The 18403-nt window shown below is 36.8% G+C and overlaps 2 protein-coding genes across 2 annotated transcripts; both read left to right on the top strand.

Moving 5' to 3' along the window:
- Positions 1-4969: 4969 nt before the first annotated feature.
- On the top strand, positions 4970-8436 carry LOC141332920 (E3 SUMO-protein ligase KIAA1586-like). The gene is made up of 5 exons (XM_073837881.1): positions 4970-4996; positions 5668-5730; positions 6084-6134; positions 6288-6347; positions 6439-8436. The coding sequence occupies exons 1-5, from the start codon at positions 4970-4972 to the stop codon at positions 8434-8436; spliced, it is 2199 nt and encodes a 732-aa protein (XP_073693982.1).
- A 4749-nt stretch (positions 8437-13185) lies between these two features.
- Positions 13186-17159, top strand: LOC141333971 (uncharacterized). Its single transcript, XM_073839124.1, has 2 exons — positions 13186-13317; positions 16446-17159. Exons 1-2 carry the CDS (start codon positions 13233-13235, stop codon positions 17150-17152), a joined length of 792 nt encoding a protein of 263 aa, XP_073695225.1. The 5' UTR covers positions 13186-13232; the 3' UTR covers positions 17153-17159.
- The last annotated feature ends 1244 nt before the right edge of the window (positions 17160-18403 follow it).

The following is an 18403-nucleotide window of genomic DNA, read 5'->3' as shown; positions in this document are numbered from 1 at the left end:
ATAAATGTTGTTGCAGATGAAATAAACATTGTTTAGTCACACTTTTAATAAACCTGATTAATATAAATAAAGCATAATCTCCTTATTTTTTGCATTATCATTCTTTTTATGTAACTCTGACTACATGTGCTGAAAAAAAGAGAAATAAAATTTCATAAAAAAACTTTAAAATTGCCAAAGATTTAGGGTAACACCAGTGACAAAAAAGGGTGCATGCAGACTTTAAATAAATGTGCAAAAAATATAAAACATCATTAAGCTGACCTTTATGTGTATTTATAAAGCCAAAAGGTAATATAATAATGTGGTCTAAGTTTAAATGTTAAAAAAAGAAAAAAAAATTAAGACATTTTCCCATCCCAAAAATGGACGTTTCTGTAGAATGACCCAGATATTAAATAGAGTTGGGCTCAGGTTGCAGCCTTGATGGACTTTGGTCTAACTGAAATATTCAGTCCGTTCGTCACTGATTTTGACACAGCATTTGTTTCCGTTGCATATGCCTTTTATTTAAATTGGGGTTATCACATTCTCTTTCCAGATCTCAGGAAAGTTTCCAGATTTTAATAAAAGATTTTAGGATAGCAACTCTCAGTTTGGGGCTGCTGTGTTACAGCATCTCGTTAGATATTTCATCCAAACCACTTGGTTTCTTAATTTTTAGGGATTTCTTCTTCTCCGTCAGTTCAGTTAATTCTATGAGCTTGTCTAAATGATTTAGACTGTCTTTAATAGTGTATTCCAGGTTATTTAGTTGGGAGGTCAGATGTTTTTGGGTCGGGGTTAGTTAGTTTAGTTAATAGAGTTTTCCAAGGAAGTTTGCTGCCGTAATATGACCGAAGCAGGCGGAGTATTATCAGAAATGAGTTTCCAGCTAGTTTAGCATTTGCACATGTGCTCCTGTTTCGGCCATATTACAGAAGCAAACTTCCTTGACTATTACGCCGGAATGGGCGTGTAGTTCTTAATCGTATCGGCCTATAAAATTGAAGCTTTGTATTTCCACCGGTCTTAGTACACGATATAACTACAGAAGAGTCAAGTTTTAAATAGGACAAATATGGAAACTCGCTGGTTATTTTTGAACGCGATGCTACTGGTCTAATAGGATTCAATGATCTATGCTAAACTATGCTAAAAGTGGTATCGCCAGAACAGGAGAACGGCTGAATGGATTTCAAAACAGTAAAAAATCAACTTATTAACTCGGGGAGAGTTGGAGAATGAGCCTATAGTGTTCCTTTAAGGCTAAAAGTAGCTCATAACTGGCCGATTTCGGAGAAAATCTTAAAAATAATGGGTGTGTCAGTCCTAAATTTAGGACTCCTAAATTTTAGCTCGAAGAGTATTTCAAAAAGCATATTAGCATTAAATCTAGCTCCTAAATCTGTCAAACATTAGGAATAGTGAAGAGGACTCCTAAGTCACTACCCAGATAGCAATGAGTCGGCGGACCGCCAGTAGAAGCGTCAGAATGGCGTAATCCCAAACACGTTTGACGGTGCACCGCTGGCGGCAACCGCTTTTTAAAAGCGGCAGTCGCCGCTTATATATATTTTTATCAAGAATAATGATTGATCAAACCTAGACAAATTTCCATTTGACGTTTTAATTCCATATTTCAAAGTACATTAACTGTCATTGAAACATGATGTCAGATCACTGAAATATAAATAACAGAAAAAAAATATTATTGTCACGTATCTGGTCTATCTCATCATGAACTCTTGCACACACATTCTGGACTGCAATCCCCATAAGCCACTGCACCAATCACTGCACACAGCTGCTCCTCGTTTCCCACTGAACTGATTGCTGCATACACCTGTTTCACATTTACCCACATGCATTTAAGCCACTCACACACACAGCCACCGGGCGAAGTCTTATTGTTCCTATGGTCATAATTCTAAGCGTGTTTCTCGGTGTTGGATTATCTGTGTATGACTCTGGACTGTGTACCCCGTTATTGATTCCTGCTGCCTGCCATTGCGACCACTTCTTGAGTATTGAACTGTTTCCCGGATTACCTACGTTGTTCCTGTTTTCTGGCGTTTACTCCTGCCTGTTGACTATTCTAATAAAGCCTTGCAAATGGATCCGCACGTCTCTGACTCCTCCCTGTGACAATTATTATATATATATATACTAGGGATGGGAAGATTCCCCGATTCGCTCGGTGCATCGGCTTAAAAAGCTAACGATGCGATGCATCGGTTTAAAAAGTGTGCATCGGATACAAATTGACATTTGTATCGCGATGCATCGTTTCTAACATATCTGCATCGGTAAAACCCGATTTATTTCTTTATAATTATTAGTAGACATACTATACTTTCATTATTTAGAAAGTGGAAAATATTTTTTAGATTGTTTTCTACCCTCTAAACTGTTTGTCAAGCACGTCTCTCTTTACTGCTGCGTGAATGTGACGTAGCCCAGTGGTTCCCAAACTCTGGGGGGCGCGGCAAGGCTAGTGTACAGACAGACGATTTTTATAGAGATAAACTGCCGAAACTATCTGCCGCGCCGTCCGGCAGTATTCAGCGCACACTGCTCAATGTGTGACGCTCTGATCAGTATTCCGCTCTATGAATGTGCGTTCCGTTGAGTTGCTCACGGCCCATATGAATGCTCCATTCGTGTACCGCTTATGCTCAACGGAAAAGCAAAGTCCTCTCAAATAACGCGCCGACAAAAAATGTCTATGTATACTTGTTCCTGTCAAAGCTGGACATTGATAGTTAGCTAAGAGTGGCAGCCTCACAGCTGCATCCCCGATTTGAGAGGATCTGCAGCACAAACCAAGCCCACCCCAGTCACTGAAAAGACTGTGAGACTAGTAAATAAGTCTAAACCCTGCAGTTCAGAAATGTTCATTTTTGGGCAGAGGCCAGTTTGAGAAAATCTGAAAAAAAAAAAAAAAAAAACTGTGAATGCTGTTACATATAAAAAATAAATAAAAAATTTGTAGTAATTTTAGTTTTTTTTTTTAATTATTCACTCCGAATTAGCTGAACCTGCTACTGCTAGCGGGACGCCCAGGATGAGCAAATGATCAAAACTTTTTTTAATCGCAGCTGCCTATGTTTGAGCTGTTAAAAGTTTAAGTGGAGACAGAACAGGGAAAAAAAAAACATTTGGTTTTATTTAATATTTTTTTGCACTACCAACGCTTATTTGTGATAGGGTCATGCACTACAAATCAGAAGGCACTTAAGTTAATTTCTGATTTGTTGTCTGAAACAAAGAAATAAAAGTATCTGTAACATACTGAAATGCATATTTTCATATTTGTTTCATTACATCATACTGCATCGAATCGTGTTAAATCGAATCGAAATCGGATCGCACTGCATCGTAACAGGGATGTATCGTATCGCATCGCATCGCTAGTTGCTTCATGTATCTTTAATGTATCGTATCGTCAGCTATGCATCGAGATGCGTATCGCATCGGCCTCAGTTATGAGATTCCCATCCCTAATATATACACACAAAAGAACATGCAGTTTTCCAATTAAATTGTTTAAAAAAAAAAAAACAGCCTTAGCTTACAAGCAAATTATAACACTTACAATAATTGTTAATAATATAAAGAGGTCAGCTCTGGGAGGAAAAGAATTACCAGTAAACATAAGTAATGAGTATATCTGGTACCAAAGAATGTGCAGGACACCAAATAAATTCAGGTATAACATCACATTTGCAAGCCATTTCTAACAATAAGATAAGTGGTAATAATTTAGAATAAAGCTCTGGAGTACAATAGACCACTATAATGGCATTGCTGACCTTTGGGGTTGGGGTTGGGGTTGGGGGGGGGGGGGGTTGGGGTTGGGGTTGGGGTTGGGGGGGGGGTTGGGGGGGTCTGACCCCCCTAATTAATGCTTTATCCCCCCTGAAGGACATAAATACAAGATGTAGGGGGGGGTCTTCCTTTTAAATAGTGGTAAATAGTTCGCACTGATCTTTATATTAAATATTCCTCATAGTAAAAATAGTAAATTAGTATAAATATAAAATTAACCTGTGACCACCCCTATAATGGTTCATACCAATCGAATTAATAAAGCAGCCTAAGCGGGAAAATTCAGTCTGCTGAATAGGAAGCCTACCGATAGACGCGGTGAGTGTTCAAGACACCTTTTCTTGTAATACGAATTTATATACTATATATTATATACTTTTCAAACATTGCCTAAAAGTAAAGTAAAATTAGACAACCCATCAGTCACTCATGTTTTGTATTTGTAATAGACGTCTATGCTCGGAAGTTAAACAGTGAAAGCATGGGCGTCGGAAGCAAAATAAATGTGGGTGGGTCCTCCCCCAGAAAAAAAATTACTCTAGTATATGTCATTTTCTGTAGTCTGGTGCCTTTTATTTAATGTTTTTACACAATGCAAATAGGCTATATTTACAAATATTACAAAAGACAGATACTGAAGAGCCTTTTCAGAGGCGTAAGTGATAATACGAGTAACATATCTTTTTTGACGCGGGAGACCCGAGTTCGCGTCCGCCTTTTGGTGGATCATTTTCGAAATCGTCTCCCTTTTCACTTATATCACATCGGAAAGGCATTTGTTTTCAATAAAAATTAATTAAATAATCGAAAAGTTGAAAAAAAGTATCAGCTAGGGTGAGGTGTATCTGAGCAGAAGTTACGCTGCTTTGTTTACTTTGCTGTGTCTTGGGAGTGCTGCAGGCACGAGTGACTAGTGAAAACCCGGAATGAGTTTAATTGATATGGACTCTCTCTGAATAGGCCAAGTGGAATGAATTTGAGGAAACCACATCATGTAATTTTAAGGCTGTATCTAAATGGAGTTTAATTTATTAAGGCATACCTCATACAATGGTTTGAATGAGTCTGACGGCGCTCTGAAAAGTGCAAAGACATACTCGCTGAGACGGTAAAAGTGGGTGGGTCCAATATCATTGGTCTTCAAAAGTGGGTGCGTACAATGGTTCCGACGCCCATGAGTGAAAGAGTAAACGCGATCTTTCATAATCATCAATTTATCAGTCAAATAGGGATGTGAACTTCTTACCCAGCGTTACCGTTAGGCGAAATTCGCCGTGAAACTTGGTCATTTTTTCGAAAAACGTGTCTTCAGACGTTACTGTTGGTCAGAATCAGGTCACTATTCCCCAAAACACTGAAAACCTAATAGTTTTTAAGTTGCTCTCTTTCAAATTCTCTCATAAAGAGTAATGCATGAACATAATGTATACAAAAAGATTCATGGAGCAGTGTAGTTATGATGCAAAGTCTGGGCTTTTTTTACTTTTCTTTTTATGTTTCTATAATCAAAATAGTGATTTTATTGGCAATTTCATGTCATTTTAATTGTAAAAATCTATATTAAAGTAGTTAATATAGAAATCATCCACTCAAACAGCTCTACAGTTGTCCAGAATTTGTCTCCTTACTGTTTAGGAACCAGTTCATTATATAAAAATTAATAATCTCTATAAAAAAATCTATATTAGATTAAAAAAATATTTATTTTCTAAATTATTTGATTACAGTGTAAGACAAAAATCTTCAGTGCTGTATTTTTCCCCATCTAATTTAAAATTGTAATAAATTGTAAATACAGTTAAAAGTAAATACATTGGTCTTTTCATATATGAGACTTTTTTTTCATCTGTTTTGTAGAGTCCAGACATGAGCAAGAGAAAGGCAACAGATATAAGGCAGTTTTTATCGAAGAAAAGACAAGTAAGTTGAAGAGTAGTTTAGAACCCTGCTGAAAAAACCAGCATATGCTGGTTTTTTCAGCAGGGAAAGCACACAATACTTTAAGACAGGGGTGTCAAATTCAGTTCCTGGAAGGCCAGAGCCCTGCAGAGTTTAGTTTCCAACCCTGCTCCAACACACATACTGTACTATGCCACATTAATTAAGCCTGAAGAACTTGATTTGTATCAGGTGTGTTTAATTGTTGCATCTAAACTCTGCAGGGCTCTGGCCTTCCAGGAATTAAGTTTGACACCCCGGCTTTAAGACATTTATGGCACTATTTGCCACATACAGATTTAACATTTAAAGTGTTGTGTTTATGTGCTGTTAAGGAAACAGAGAGAGATAATGCCAGGCAGTTGGAGAAAACAGATTGCATTGAGGTGAGGAAGAAGAGAGAAAAAAATAATGAATATAACAAAATTGAAATGATACACAGCAGTCATGCCTTAGTGTCATCTTTCATAGGAAAAATATTGTTTTGGTATTGGACATGTCAGACCTTAAAGCTGTAATTTTTCAAATGGTGTATTTAGGGAACAGAAAATGAGACACAGGTGACGTCCAGCACATCAGAAATGATATTGGATTTAGAGGTGAGCAAGAAATGTGAAAGGACACTCATGTGAAAAAGGATATATATGTGTCATGTGTGTCTTGAGCTTGTATATCAACATCTTTTTGAAGGTTGGTGAAGGTCCGCCTCAAACATCACATGACTCAGATGTGCCTGATTGCTGGTCTAAAGAGCAATGGCGGGGATGGAAGGAAAGAAATCCCTGGTTGTACGTAAAGGATGGATGCATTGGGTGCAGCACATGTAGAGATGCCAAGACATTGTTACTCTCTGACAAAAGAGCTGGACTACATCTTTCTGACGAGTGGATCAATGGAACAGTGAGAAGTAATAGCAAAAAGACACTGGCAAAGAAAATTTACAAACACAGGCAGAGTACATCGCATCTGAGAGCTATTGAAATAGCTGACCTGAAACAGAAAAAAATGCTTCCTAACAAAATAATGGAAAGTAATGCCCACTTAGTCCATGAAACAACAAACTCTTTTAGGACTGCATACACAATTGCTAAAGAAAGGCTGTCATTTAAAAAGATGACTCCTCTGCTAAAGCTCCAAGAACTGAATGGGGCTGCTGTAGGTAAAGTTCACCGATCAGATCACTCATGTGCTGAAATAATAGAACACATTTCAAAGGAAATGAAGAGAAAAGTTATATCTCACATAAAAGCAAAGAACTCCCGTGTGAGTATAACAATCGATGAGAGCACTGTATTTGGTATCGCTTACTTAATAGTATTTATCAGATGTGACGTCACTGGAGAAGGTCATGTTGAAAACTTTTTTTTGGATTTAGTTGAATTAAAAGAAGGAACCAATGCAGATTCCATATACAAAGCTTTAAGAGAGAGTTTGGATGAAGCTGGTTTGGATGAGAAATTTCTGCAACAAAATCTCATCAGTGTTGCTTCTGATGGTGCATCTGTTCTTACAGGACAAAAAAATGGGGTGATTACAAAATTAAAACAAGATTTTCCCAGAGTGAAATCCATACATTGTCTAGCTCACCGGTTGGAGTTAGCAGTACATGATTCATTGAAAACTGTGTCTGGCTGCAGCCAGTTTGAAGTGTTCATCATGAAACTGTACAGCTTATTTCATCAGTCACACAAGAATGCAAGATTACTGCATGAAGCAGCAGATGAACTGAACATTCAAATGCTGAAGATTGGCAGAGTCTTCACCATCAGATGGGTTGCCAGTAGCTTCAACACAATAAAAGCCGTGTGGAAAAGTTTTCCTGCATTAGCAAAACATTTCAAAACAGAGAGTGAAGAATCTTCACGCCCCGATGTTGAAAGAAAAAAATACAAAGGGCTTTTAAAACACCTCACAAATTCAGGCTTTCTGTCTGATTTGTCATGCATGAAGGATGTTCTTCGGGAACTCCAGGTTCTCTCACTGAAATTGCAGAAAAGAGAAACCACACTTGTAGACAGCAGTCGCTACATAGAGCAGACAATTGAAGTTCTCCAAGCACTGAAACTCCAAGTAGGAAAATCTTCTAGAAAGGCTGAACAAAGTATCTCATCTGGCCAGTTTAAAGGTGTCAACATCACTGTTGAAAAAGAGGGGAAGATAAATAGGCCTCAGTTTATTCAAGCAGTAATTGACAACTTAAAAAGGCGTCTACCAAGTGACGACTTTGTTGAATTACTAAAGCCCCTTGAGATGTCAAACTGGCCCAAGCAGAGAGAACAACTTGTCCTGTTTGGTGAACCTGAAGTGCACAAGCTGGCCAAGCTTCTTGGTGAATCTCCCAGACAAGCAATAGATGAATTCAGAGACTTTCAATTGCAGGGGACACTAAAGGGTGAAACCCTCAAGAAACTTGTAACTGCAAGCAAAACCCACTTAGCTACCTCTGCAGAATGTGAGAGAGGTTTCTCAGCATTAAATGACACAGACACCAAGTCTCGTAACAGGCTTCAGTCAAAAAGCTTGTCTTCTCTTTTGTTTGTTGACATCAATGGTCCTCCTACAGAGCTCTTCGACCCAGCACCATTTGTGATGTCCTGGATTAATAGTGGCCATCGTCTATCCACATCATGGCTCACAGGGAGACAAGCTGGAGAGAGAGAACCTAAACATATGTGGTCCATATTTTAGGATAAACACATGAAATTGTAATTGTTGTAATAGTGAACTACCACTGTTATCATTCCTCATATGTTCTATATGTTATGATGACAGTATGACTGCTGGTTGGGCTACATACAGGACATGAGTACAATGCTTTGAATAGGGTAAAATTGTAATTTTAAAAGCTGTTCAGTACATTTAATACTGCACAATTTTGTAATGGTTTATCAAACATGTATTTTTGATTAATAAATGAGATGTAATATAATTAAACACGAATTTGGTTCACTGAAGCGTACATATGTACAAAAACAACTATAAAAAGCTGACCGCCCCGATTGTCAAGGTATAATTCGCACCCTGGGTGTCAGTAGTCAGCCTAGGTTTAAGGGGGCGGCTGTGGGTCCCTCTCAGCTGTGCGGGCGCCTTTTCCCGCCTTCACGGTCAGATGCTCCTTTCAGGTAACGCGTAACGTTAACCTGGACGGCTTCATCAGTGGCATCCTGGGTTGCCGGGTTCTTCCGGATGGCTCCTGTAAAAAAATACAGATCTGTCATTCCATTCGAATGGCATAATGCCATACACATCTACTAAACATTTTTTTTTCCATCCAACTTACTTTGAACAATGGTCTTCAGGAACGTGTCTCTAAAACATGCTTTATCCCCAACTCAGTATTGATGGAAAGGTGATTAGAGAAGATACTTTGAAGCATCCGCCAGACGGTTGTCTTTAGGTCCCTCCCACATTTGATTGCCAAAATCCGAAGCTAAAAATCCAAAAAAAAGTGTTACAAATTACATTTCCCTGAAGCTTATCATACATACTGTAAATATAAAATGTGACAGGCTGTGGATTCAGACTGTAGAATATGCAGTGTACAATCTTAATTCTACTTTTTAGATTACCCTATGGAGTTATAAACTAAATCAGCACACTTACAAATCGTTCCTGGAGGTCTTTATCCTGCCTCAAACTGTTGTCAAGCAACGCCAAATCTTCCTGGGTGTCTAGGGGGAGTAACAGATCCCCTGGCAGGGATAACTCTCCAACAGACACATTGGCACTGAAATGTTGCAGCATAGTGTCCATTTTGTTGTCCATGCTACGCACAACATCGCCAAACTCTCCAAGACGTCGCAGCATTAAGGTCTGATCTGCACCTACAGAGGTTAAATAAAATAGTCAGTCCTGGTCCCTCAACTACTAAACTATGACATTTATATCTAGGTCTACTACATGTACAGGTGGCCCCAGTGCGAATTAAACCAACTGAAGTCAAGGAGAGTCCTAATAATTTGTCCTGTCAGAGCGAAGCGTCGGTATCGAGCCCTTCCAAGGAGCAAGTAAAATGTGTTTAAGTTACCATTATTTATCAAAACTTGTCACTTTCTAGTCTTTGAGCTGCCAATTTGAAAAATTTGGCTTTCAATCATACACTCTCAGAAAAAAAAAAAAAAAAAAAAACTAAATTTCTCTGTTAGTTCGTTAAGTGTACATATTGGTAGCTTTTGTACCTTAGGATACTGCCCCGTTGAAAGTATCGTACTGTTTTCTCAGAGTGTATGCGTACAAAGTTATTGTGTCTAAATTAAGCCGATGTTTTTATACTGATGAATGTCCATTGAAAAAAAAAACGATTTTATTGTTGCTGTTAAAACCTCAAGCTCACACTGACCGTTCATTTTTTTTCTTTTAGAAGAGTACATTATTTATATTCAAGGCTCCTTTAAAAAGCAGGCAAAATTTAACAAATTTCTACACAAGATGGTGGCGGTAACAACCAGTGCCAGCAGAACCGTAAGAAATTTAAGTATAGCATTATAGAGTATTGGGTATTATATTTGTCCTATGTTTAGCGGTCAACCGATATAATTTTTTTTATGCCTAATGCTGATATTTTTAAAAGCAGGTGGCCAAGTGTATTGGAGGCCAGCTGTAGGTGCTGTCGTGCCGGAGAGCGGGGTTCAAGACCCGCTCCAATAGGCCTGGGTGTAGGGGTTGCATTGGTGCCGTGACCCGGATGGGAGTGAGGTTTAGGGCAAGTAGGATACACTAGGAGAGTTAGAGTTAGTTCACCCAAAAATATTTAAATTCTGTCATTACTTTCTCACCTTCATGTCGTTTCACACCTGCAGGACCTTTGTTCATCTTCCGAACACAAATGAAGATATTTTTAAACTGTCACCATTATCAATGTAGTAGTAATGCAACAAAGATTGCTAAAGTCAACAGATTTGACTAATGGACAAATCTCTGTGTGGAAATAAAAGAAACACTTAACAGTATTTTTTGGATGTTTTCCAAAACATTTTACGAAAAGCCAAAAAGCTTGAACTCTCAAACTTGACAGGTGCATGAAAAAAACAGCATTTTTGTCTGCAGTGTCTCCCCTTAGTTTAAATATTTATTAACAGTGGTTAGATTTTTGTACTAATGTACGCAAATTAGTGCAGATTTCGTTAAATAATGATCATTTGCATATTTAAACCTAACATTTTAGAAGACTTGTAATACAAAACTGTTTGCAATTGTCAAAGTAATCAATCAACTGGGTAAGTAAGGTCATAACTATTAATTATTTTTACCCTATTCACCTGCAGTGTCTCGTCTTAATTAAAATCTTGAATGTCGATATAAATAAACAGTTAAACATTTTTGTAGAAGCATTTAAATTTTCTAAACCTTCAGGTAAACAAATATAGGTGCATTCAAGTTTAGACATATTTGTACAGTAATATTACTAAAGGGAAATGGCAACGAAATAATAATAAAATGTCTGATTTGATTGTTTTTAAGAATTTTTAGTTAATGCGAATGAATAACTTTCTCTTTTTGTAAATTGACAATCCCTTCAATCCCTTCAGGCTGGATAGCTTTATTTTATGATATTTTTATTATATTATAATATGAAATATTATTAAATTTTATTTTTATTTTACTCAGATTGAATTTAAGCTTTGACACAGCTCTGTAACACACAAGTTTAAAAGCAGTAAAGACAATAGTCCAATAGTTGCTATTTACTATTACTTTTTTTTTTTTTTTTTTTTAAGTTAGAAATATTATAAACATAACTGTTTTTGGAAAATAGTAAAAATACTCAATATATGCGTCCTGTTACGACACTTATTTTTGTGATAAAATGTTAGGGGTATAAAGTTACAATTAATGAAATGTGTACTGTTGGAAAAATATAGACTTTTGCTGTTTACAGTTTTTAAGTAAAATTTTGCGACTTTTAAGTTAAGTTACTTCATGCATTTTGTCCAAAAGCTGAAATTTTATGTGGTTTTCTTTAGGACTAACACTCGTAAAGCTTACAACTACAATCACAGATTATTTATCTACTCATTTATTTAAAGTTTTTCTTAGAATATAGAGCAGATATTGTGAAAGCAGGTAAAAACATATTTGCTTGCATTTTCAAGTTTAAAAAAGTAAAAAAATATAAAATCTCAGTTTCTCACGTCAAATCAACTTCATTATTCAATGAATTAAGATTTATCAAACTAATCGTTAGTTGCAACCCTAAATTGAAATATAAAAATTAAAATGAAGGGTAATAATTGATTATGAAGACATTTTTATGACCCTGTACGGACAATGTTATAGTCTAATGAAATCTCTACATATACAAACACTTTGGAGGCAAAAAACTGAATATAATATAAATATAAATAAATCTGTACATACAAACTCTAAGAAGACGTACACATATTTCCGAGTGAATACTTAACTTTGATTCTTAATCACTGTTATAATATCAAAAACTATAAATTATTGAACTAATAGTCATTTTCATAGTATCCAGCCAAAAAATTAAAAAGATAGAAAAAAGTGGCAGCATCTCAAAAATGAAGTATAAAAACAAATGTAATCAATGTAAAGCTTTAAGCATAAAAGACAAATAAAGAGGAGAAAGAAAAAGAATAACCGTTGCTTATGTATTTGTAATAAATAAAGATGACCAAATAAACTTAATAATGTGTGCTAACTTCTTTTTCCTGTGCTGTTTACTGTCTTCTCAAGTTGAGGAAATACGCATATTTATTATTGTAGACAAAAACAAAAAAAAACTTTCATATAAGTCTTTTATTATTATAACTTGTTTTTCGCCTGTCAAAAGTGACCAATTTTCTGAATCATTCAGGAATTTAATTGTTTCCCCCCTTTATTTTCACATCTGCTTTTAAAGTACACAAAAGGGTAAAAGGATAAAGCATAAAACACGAACAATGTTTAGCATTTTCTCTGTTGCACTCTTGTGATTTCAGTCAAAGCCACGCCGAACAGGACTTTTATTTTGGTCTTGAGGTGTGACGTCATCAGACAGCTGCGCGCTCCTGCATCTGTTGAGATTCGGCTGCAGAAAGGTTGGTGTTTTTAACCATTTGAAGCGCTTTATTAATACAGACAGTTCTGGCGTTTGTATAGTTTGTAAAAGCGATGTAAATGGCGCGATTATGCTGATTGTAACACTGTAGAGCTTTACGTTAATGGACGTTATTTTTATGAGTAAAGCACTCCCGCACGTGAGAAACAGAAAAGATGCGTCTCATTTCACTCTAAATGCTGAATCAGTTGATTGTAAACACGAATTCAGTCACTGGCAGATAGAAACAGAGCTGTTCGAAACTCCGAGTCAATTGAGTCAAATGACTCGCAAAATGATTCAGTGACTCGAATCGCCGCTCACTGACGACTCCTGCTGCTCAAAACACTGGAAATGCTACGATTTCGTTGATTTAATTTTCTTTCTTATCTTAAACTCACAGAAACTCCTGCTAAATTGACTTGAGATCTATGTGACACTTATAAAGATGGTGTTTATTAAAGAAGAGAGTGAAGGCATGAAGATTGAAGAAGCTTTTAGAGTCAAAGATGAAGATCCTGAGGAACAAACAGGTTGGTTTTCATTCTCAAAGCTGAACTCACTCTTTTGATCCTTAATAAAAACGTCCAGCTTTACAGAAATGAATGATATTTTTGAAGAATGTCAATGTTGTAAGAAATCACATTACCAAATAATAATGCTGCCTACAAGTTGAGCGTTCATTATTATGAAGTCACACATCAACATTAACATAAACTATTATTTTGTGTTATTAACGCTTTAACATCCTGACGAAGCACATTGCAATGGAGGCAAGGGTGCTTTGCATTTTTTATTTTGTTGGGGCAATACTAAGAAGATTATTATTATTATTTATTTATTTATTTTTTATTATTGAAATTATATTGAAATGATACCATTCATTCACATATCAGCATAGCTAGAAACAGCATGCATACATACATTGTGCTTTTACATTGTGTACATTTATACAAAGGAAAAAAAAATAGATAAAATAAAAAGGTGAAATAGAAAATAGCATCAGTCAATCACAAGAAAAACCTGACAACATCAACATCAGTTTGTCCATTCGTAGTTATATTTGGTTTTGAAGGTAATTTATGAAAGGGCGCCATAAGACAGTGAACTTTGATCTGGAGCCCCTTAAGTTAAGTCTTATTTTTTCCAAACTCAGAAAGGCGATGCAATCCAGTTCACTTTTTGACAAAGTGTTATTTCCATATACAATACCAAACATAGCAGTCAAAGGATTTGCACAAATATCTTTACAAAATATTCTAGAATAAGAAAGAAAAAATATGTGACCAAAAACCAGATAGACTAGGACATAACCAAAACTTATGGGCTAATGTAGCAGGGGATTGCTTACATCTTGTACAGGTGGGGTCAACAGAATGATACATCTTTGCCAGCTTGGCCTTAGAAAGATGAAGTCTATGTACCACTTTAAATTGAATAAGGCTGTGTCTAGCACAGATAGAAGATCCATGAATTCTATATATAGCCTCATTCTATACCTCGTCTGTCAGGCAGATATTAAGGTCCAATTGCCAGGAATCTCTTTGGGCGGATACAGAAGTGGATGGTATAGATAGAAGTTTTGTATATAAGTCAGAGATGGTTCCTCTTTGTTCTGGGTTATCAGGAAAAAGTTGATCAATAGGATTTTGTTCAGGGAGGAAAGGAAAAGAAGAAATATTCTTGCGTATGAAATCCCGCACCTGTAGATATCTGAAAAACTGAACTTTAGGTATTTTAAATTGAGACTGTAATTGGGCAAAAGACAAGAAGCAACCATTAGCCAAAAGATCCTTAAATGTTAAAATACCTTTTCCTCGCCATAGTACGAATGTCTGGTCATTCAGAGGCTGAGAAAAACGATGATTTCTGGCAACTGGAGCACAAATTGAACCTCTTTGCCATCCGAAATGCCTGCGAATTTGGGCCCAGATCTGAATGGAGTTCCATACCATTGGGTGCAACGTATGGGAGTCTAGACCCATCGGTAAGGGTGAAAATAGCTGAGCTGAGAGTGAGGAAGGAAGGCAGGCTGAGGATTCCATTTTGGACCCAATTTGGTACATGTATTGTGTGATGTGAGCCTTGCCAATAAGTCAAAGCTCTTAAATTACAAGCCCAGTAATAAAATTGAAAATTTGGGAGGGCCATCCCACCTTGTTCTTTAGGGTTTAGCAAAAAATGTAGACGTATTCTGGGAGGTTTTTTATTCCAAAGATAAGAGGAGAATATTTTATTTAAATGAGCAAAAAGTGATTTCTTGATATAAATAGGTATTGTTTGGAAGAAATATAAAAATTTAGGGAGCACAATCATTTTAATTAAATTGATCCTGCCAATCAGAGAGTTGGGGAGCTTAGACCATTTTTCAAGTGATATCCTAGTTTGTTCTAAGAGGGGAGTAAAGTTGAGCTTAAACAGCTCAGAAATATTTCTTGAGACCACCACGCCTAAATATGTAAATTTATCAAGGGCTACTGCAAATGGGTAGGGGGAAAAAGAAGTATTTTGTGCAGCACGATTTATGGGAAATAATTCACTCTTAGAGAGGTTGAGTTTGTAACCAGAAATATGACTGAAACGCTCTAGTGCAGTCATTACATGAGGGAGAGAATTGTAAGGATCTGTGATAAATAAAAGCAGGTCATCTGCATAGAGTGATAGTTTGCTCTCTGTCCCCCCTAAATGTGCCTTGGATATCTGAGGTTGACCTCAGCAAAATGGCCAGAGGTTCAATTGCCACTGCAAATAATAAGGGGGACAGAGGGCAACCCTGTCTAGTTCCCCTATACAATGGAAAATACTGTGAACTAGTATTGTTTTTGATAACAGAAGAGAAGGGAGAAGCATATAAGAGTTTTACCCAGGTCCAAAAATTTGGACCCACACCAAATCTCTCTAGACAGCAGAAAAGATAGCTCCACTCCACTAACTCAAAGGCGTTTTCAGCGTCTAGAGATATTACAATTTCTGGTAAATGTTTGTTTGAGTCAGGAGAGTAAATGATATCAAATACCCTGCGTATATTAAAAAATGAAAAGCGTTTTTTAATAAAACCAGTCTGATCTGGGGCTAAGATAGTGGGGAGGACATTCTCCAGTCTTCGGGCCAAAACCTTTGCCAATATTTTACAGTCCACATTAAGCAAAGATATAGGCCGAAATGAGCCACAGTTCAGACGGTCTTTCCCTTTTTTTAGGTAAAACAGAAATTGTCGCTTGATAAAATGTGTGTGGAAGGCAGCCTATAGAGAATGATTCCTTAAGTACAGCAAGTAGCAGAGGCATTAATTTCCCTTTAAACATTTTAAAAAATTCTACTGTAAAGCCATCTGGCCCAGGAGCTTTTGAATTTTGCATGTTTGAGAGAGCTACGTTAAGTTCTTCCAAATCAATAATTTTCTCCAATTCTACGTTATCGTTAGATGGGATTTGGGGCATTTGAATAGAATTTAAAAAAGAATTAAGTTCTGAAGGATTATAGTCAATTTCAGATGAATACAGGGCATTTTTATTACATTTTTAAGGAACATTTCATAACAAATTTCTAAACATTTATCCTAAAAAAAACAACCAGTGTTTGACAGTTTTACCTGCATTTAACTGTTTGTATGTCTAAATGTGTTGATGCAGGGGTTAACTTTTGAGTGTTTTTGTCTTAGACCTGATGGCACCGAAAGAAGAGAATGACGTACTGAATGAAATCAAAGAGGAAGATCAATGCATGAATCGTCATGATTTCAAAACTGAAGAAATATCTTCTAGTTGCTCACAGACTGAAACAACTTCCATGCAGGAACAAGCTCAAAATACAGGAAATATAAGTAGTTTCACCTGCCACGAGTGTGGAAAGAGTTTCACTCTTAAAACAAGCCTTACCAGGCACATTAAAATTCACACTGGAGAGAAACCGTATAAATGCCCTCAGTGTGGTAAGGGTTTTTATCGCAACGAAAGCCTTAAAGTCCACATAAGGATTCACACAGGAGAAAGGCCTTTTACCTGCAAACAGTGTGGAAAAGGATTCAACCAAAAAGGAATGCGTGATTACCACATGATCGTACACACTGGAGAAAGGCCTTACACCTGCCAATATTGTGGAAAAAGTTTCATACGAAAAGGAAGTCTTGGCTTCCACATGAGAGTACACACTGAAGATAGCCTCTACACTTGCTCTCAGTGTGGAAAGAGCTTCAGCCCAAAAGGAAAATATGAAGACCACCTGAGATCTCACACTGCAGAGAAACCCTACACATGTCCTCAGTGTGGAAATGGTTTCATTCGAAAAGGAAAAAATGAAGATCACATCAATGAGACCGAGACGGCCTACGTATGCAATCCCTGTACCATTCGTTCATTCATTTTTTGATTTAATATTAAAAGAAGAAACCTAAGAAAACTCCCTTTTAATTTTTTCCAGCAAAACGAGAAACAAGAATTCAGCTTGATTTTTCGGTTTTCATTCAGGGGTGGAAACATGAATAAACAGCTTGAATTTTCGATTTCTACACGTGGGTGGAACAAAACGCCATTTTTTGTTGATTGGTGAGCTGAAGATCAAACCGTGATGCTGTCAGTTCTTCATCAATTTTGTGCAGAATAATAGTCCTCTGCTGCATGCTCCTTGAATTTTTCAATTAGGTGTACATTTATTATTTTTAAACACTGATAGAAAAAGGAAAGAATCGGCTATGCATTGACTTAACAAGGCCTAACTACGCAGATATCATACGTACGTCTTCAAGATGTCTGTTAAAGATCTCTTGATCTGGAAAGCATCTGCTGTGTACAAACGTCTGGCAGATGTCTATAAGATGTCAGTTTTACATTCATTCGAATTCATAAACATCTTAAAGACATCTAATAGACGTCTATTTGACATCTGATAGGAAACGTCCAATAGACGTATTGCAGATGTAAATGCGGACGTCAAATAGATGTCTCAGAGATGTATGTGTGCTATCAGTCAGCTCACCAGTCAACAGAAAAGGGCGTTTGCTGGAGATTTTTCTTTCAAAAAACAAACTAAAAGTGGTGAGAAAACAGCATTGGTATTGGAGTGGATATCGGCAGTGTATGAGTTACATCTGTGAGACGTAACTCGATTCCAAAAGCAATGATAGGAGTGAAAAATTCTTTGGTGATCTACTGACAATTTTCAAACTAAATAACAGTTGCTCATTTCCATAATGATGAACACAGTCTACCAAGAGCAACACAAATTACAAATAATGTTGCTTGGATATTCTGATAATGTCTTTCTTTCCTCCTACAGCAACTATTGCAACATGTCAAACACAAAATACATTAATTTTGGGGCATTGAATAATGGCAATCAGTTTGCACTAGATCAACCAACTCTGAGTTTAAACTTGAACTCTAAGTTTACTTACCCTGAGCTGGGAAACTCTTAGAGGGTTACTCCATTTTGGAGTGGAGTAACCCTTTAAGCAGGGGTCACCACACTCGGTCCTGAAAGGGGCCGGTGTCCTACAGAGTTCAAAAATGACCAACGAGTTTCCATATTTGTTGTATTTAAAACTTGACTCTTCTGTAGTTATATCGTGGACTAAGACCGGTGGAAATGCAAAGCTTCAATTTTCTAGGCTGATAAGATTAG

The sequence above is a fragment of the Garra rufa genome, chromosome 4 (genome assembly GCF_049309525.1).
Source record: "Garra rufa chromosome 4, GarRuf1.0, whole genome shotgun sequence".
NCBI lineage: Eukaryota > Metazoa > Chordata > Actinopteri > Cypriniformes > Cyprinidae > Garra > Garra rufa.
The sequence above is the reverse complement of the archived record's forward strand: the minus strand, read 5'-3'. Positions and strand labels throughout refer to the sequence as shown.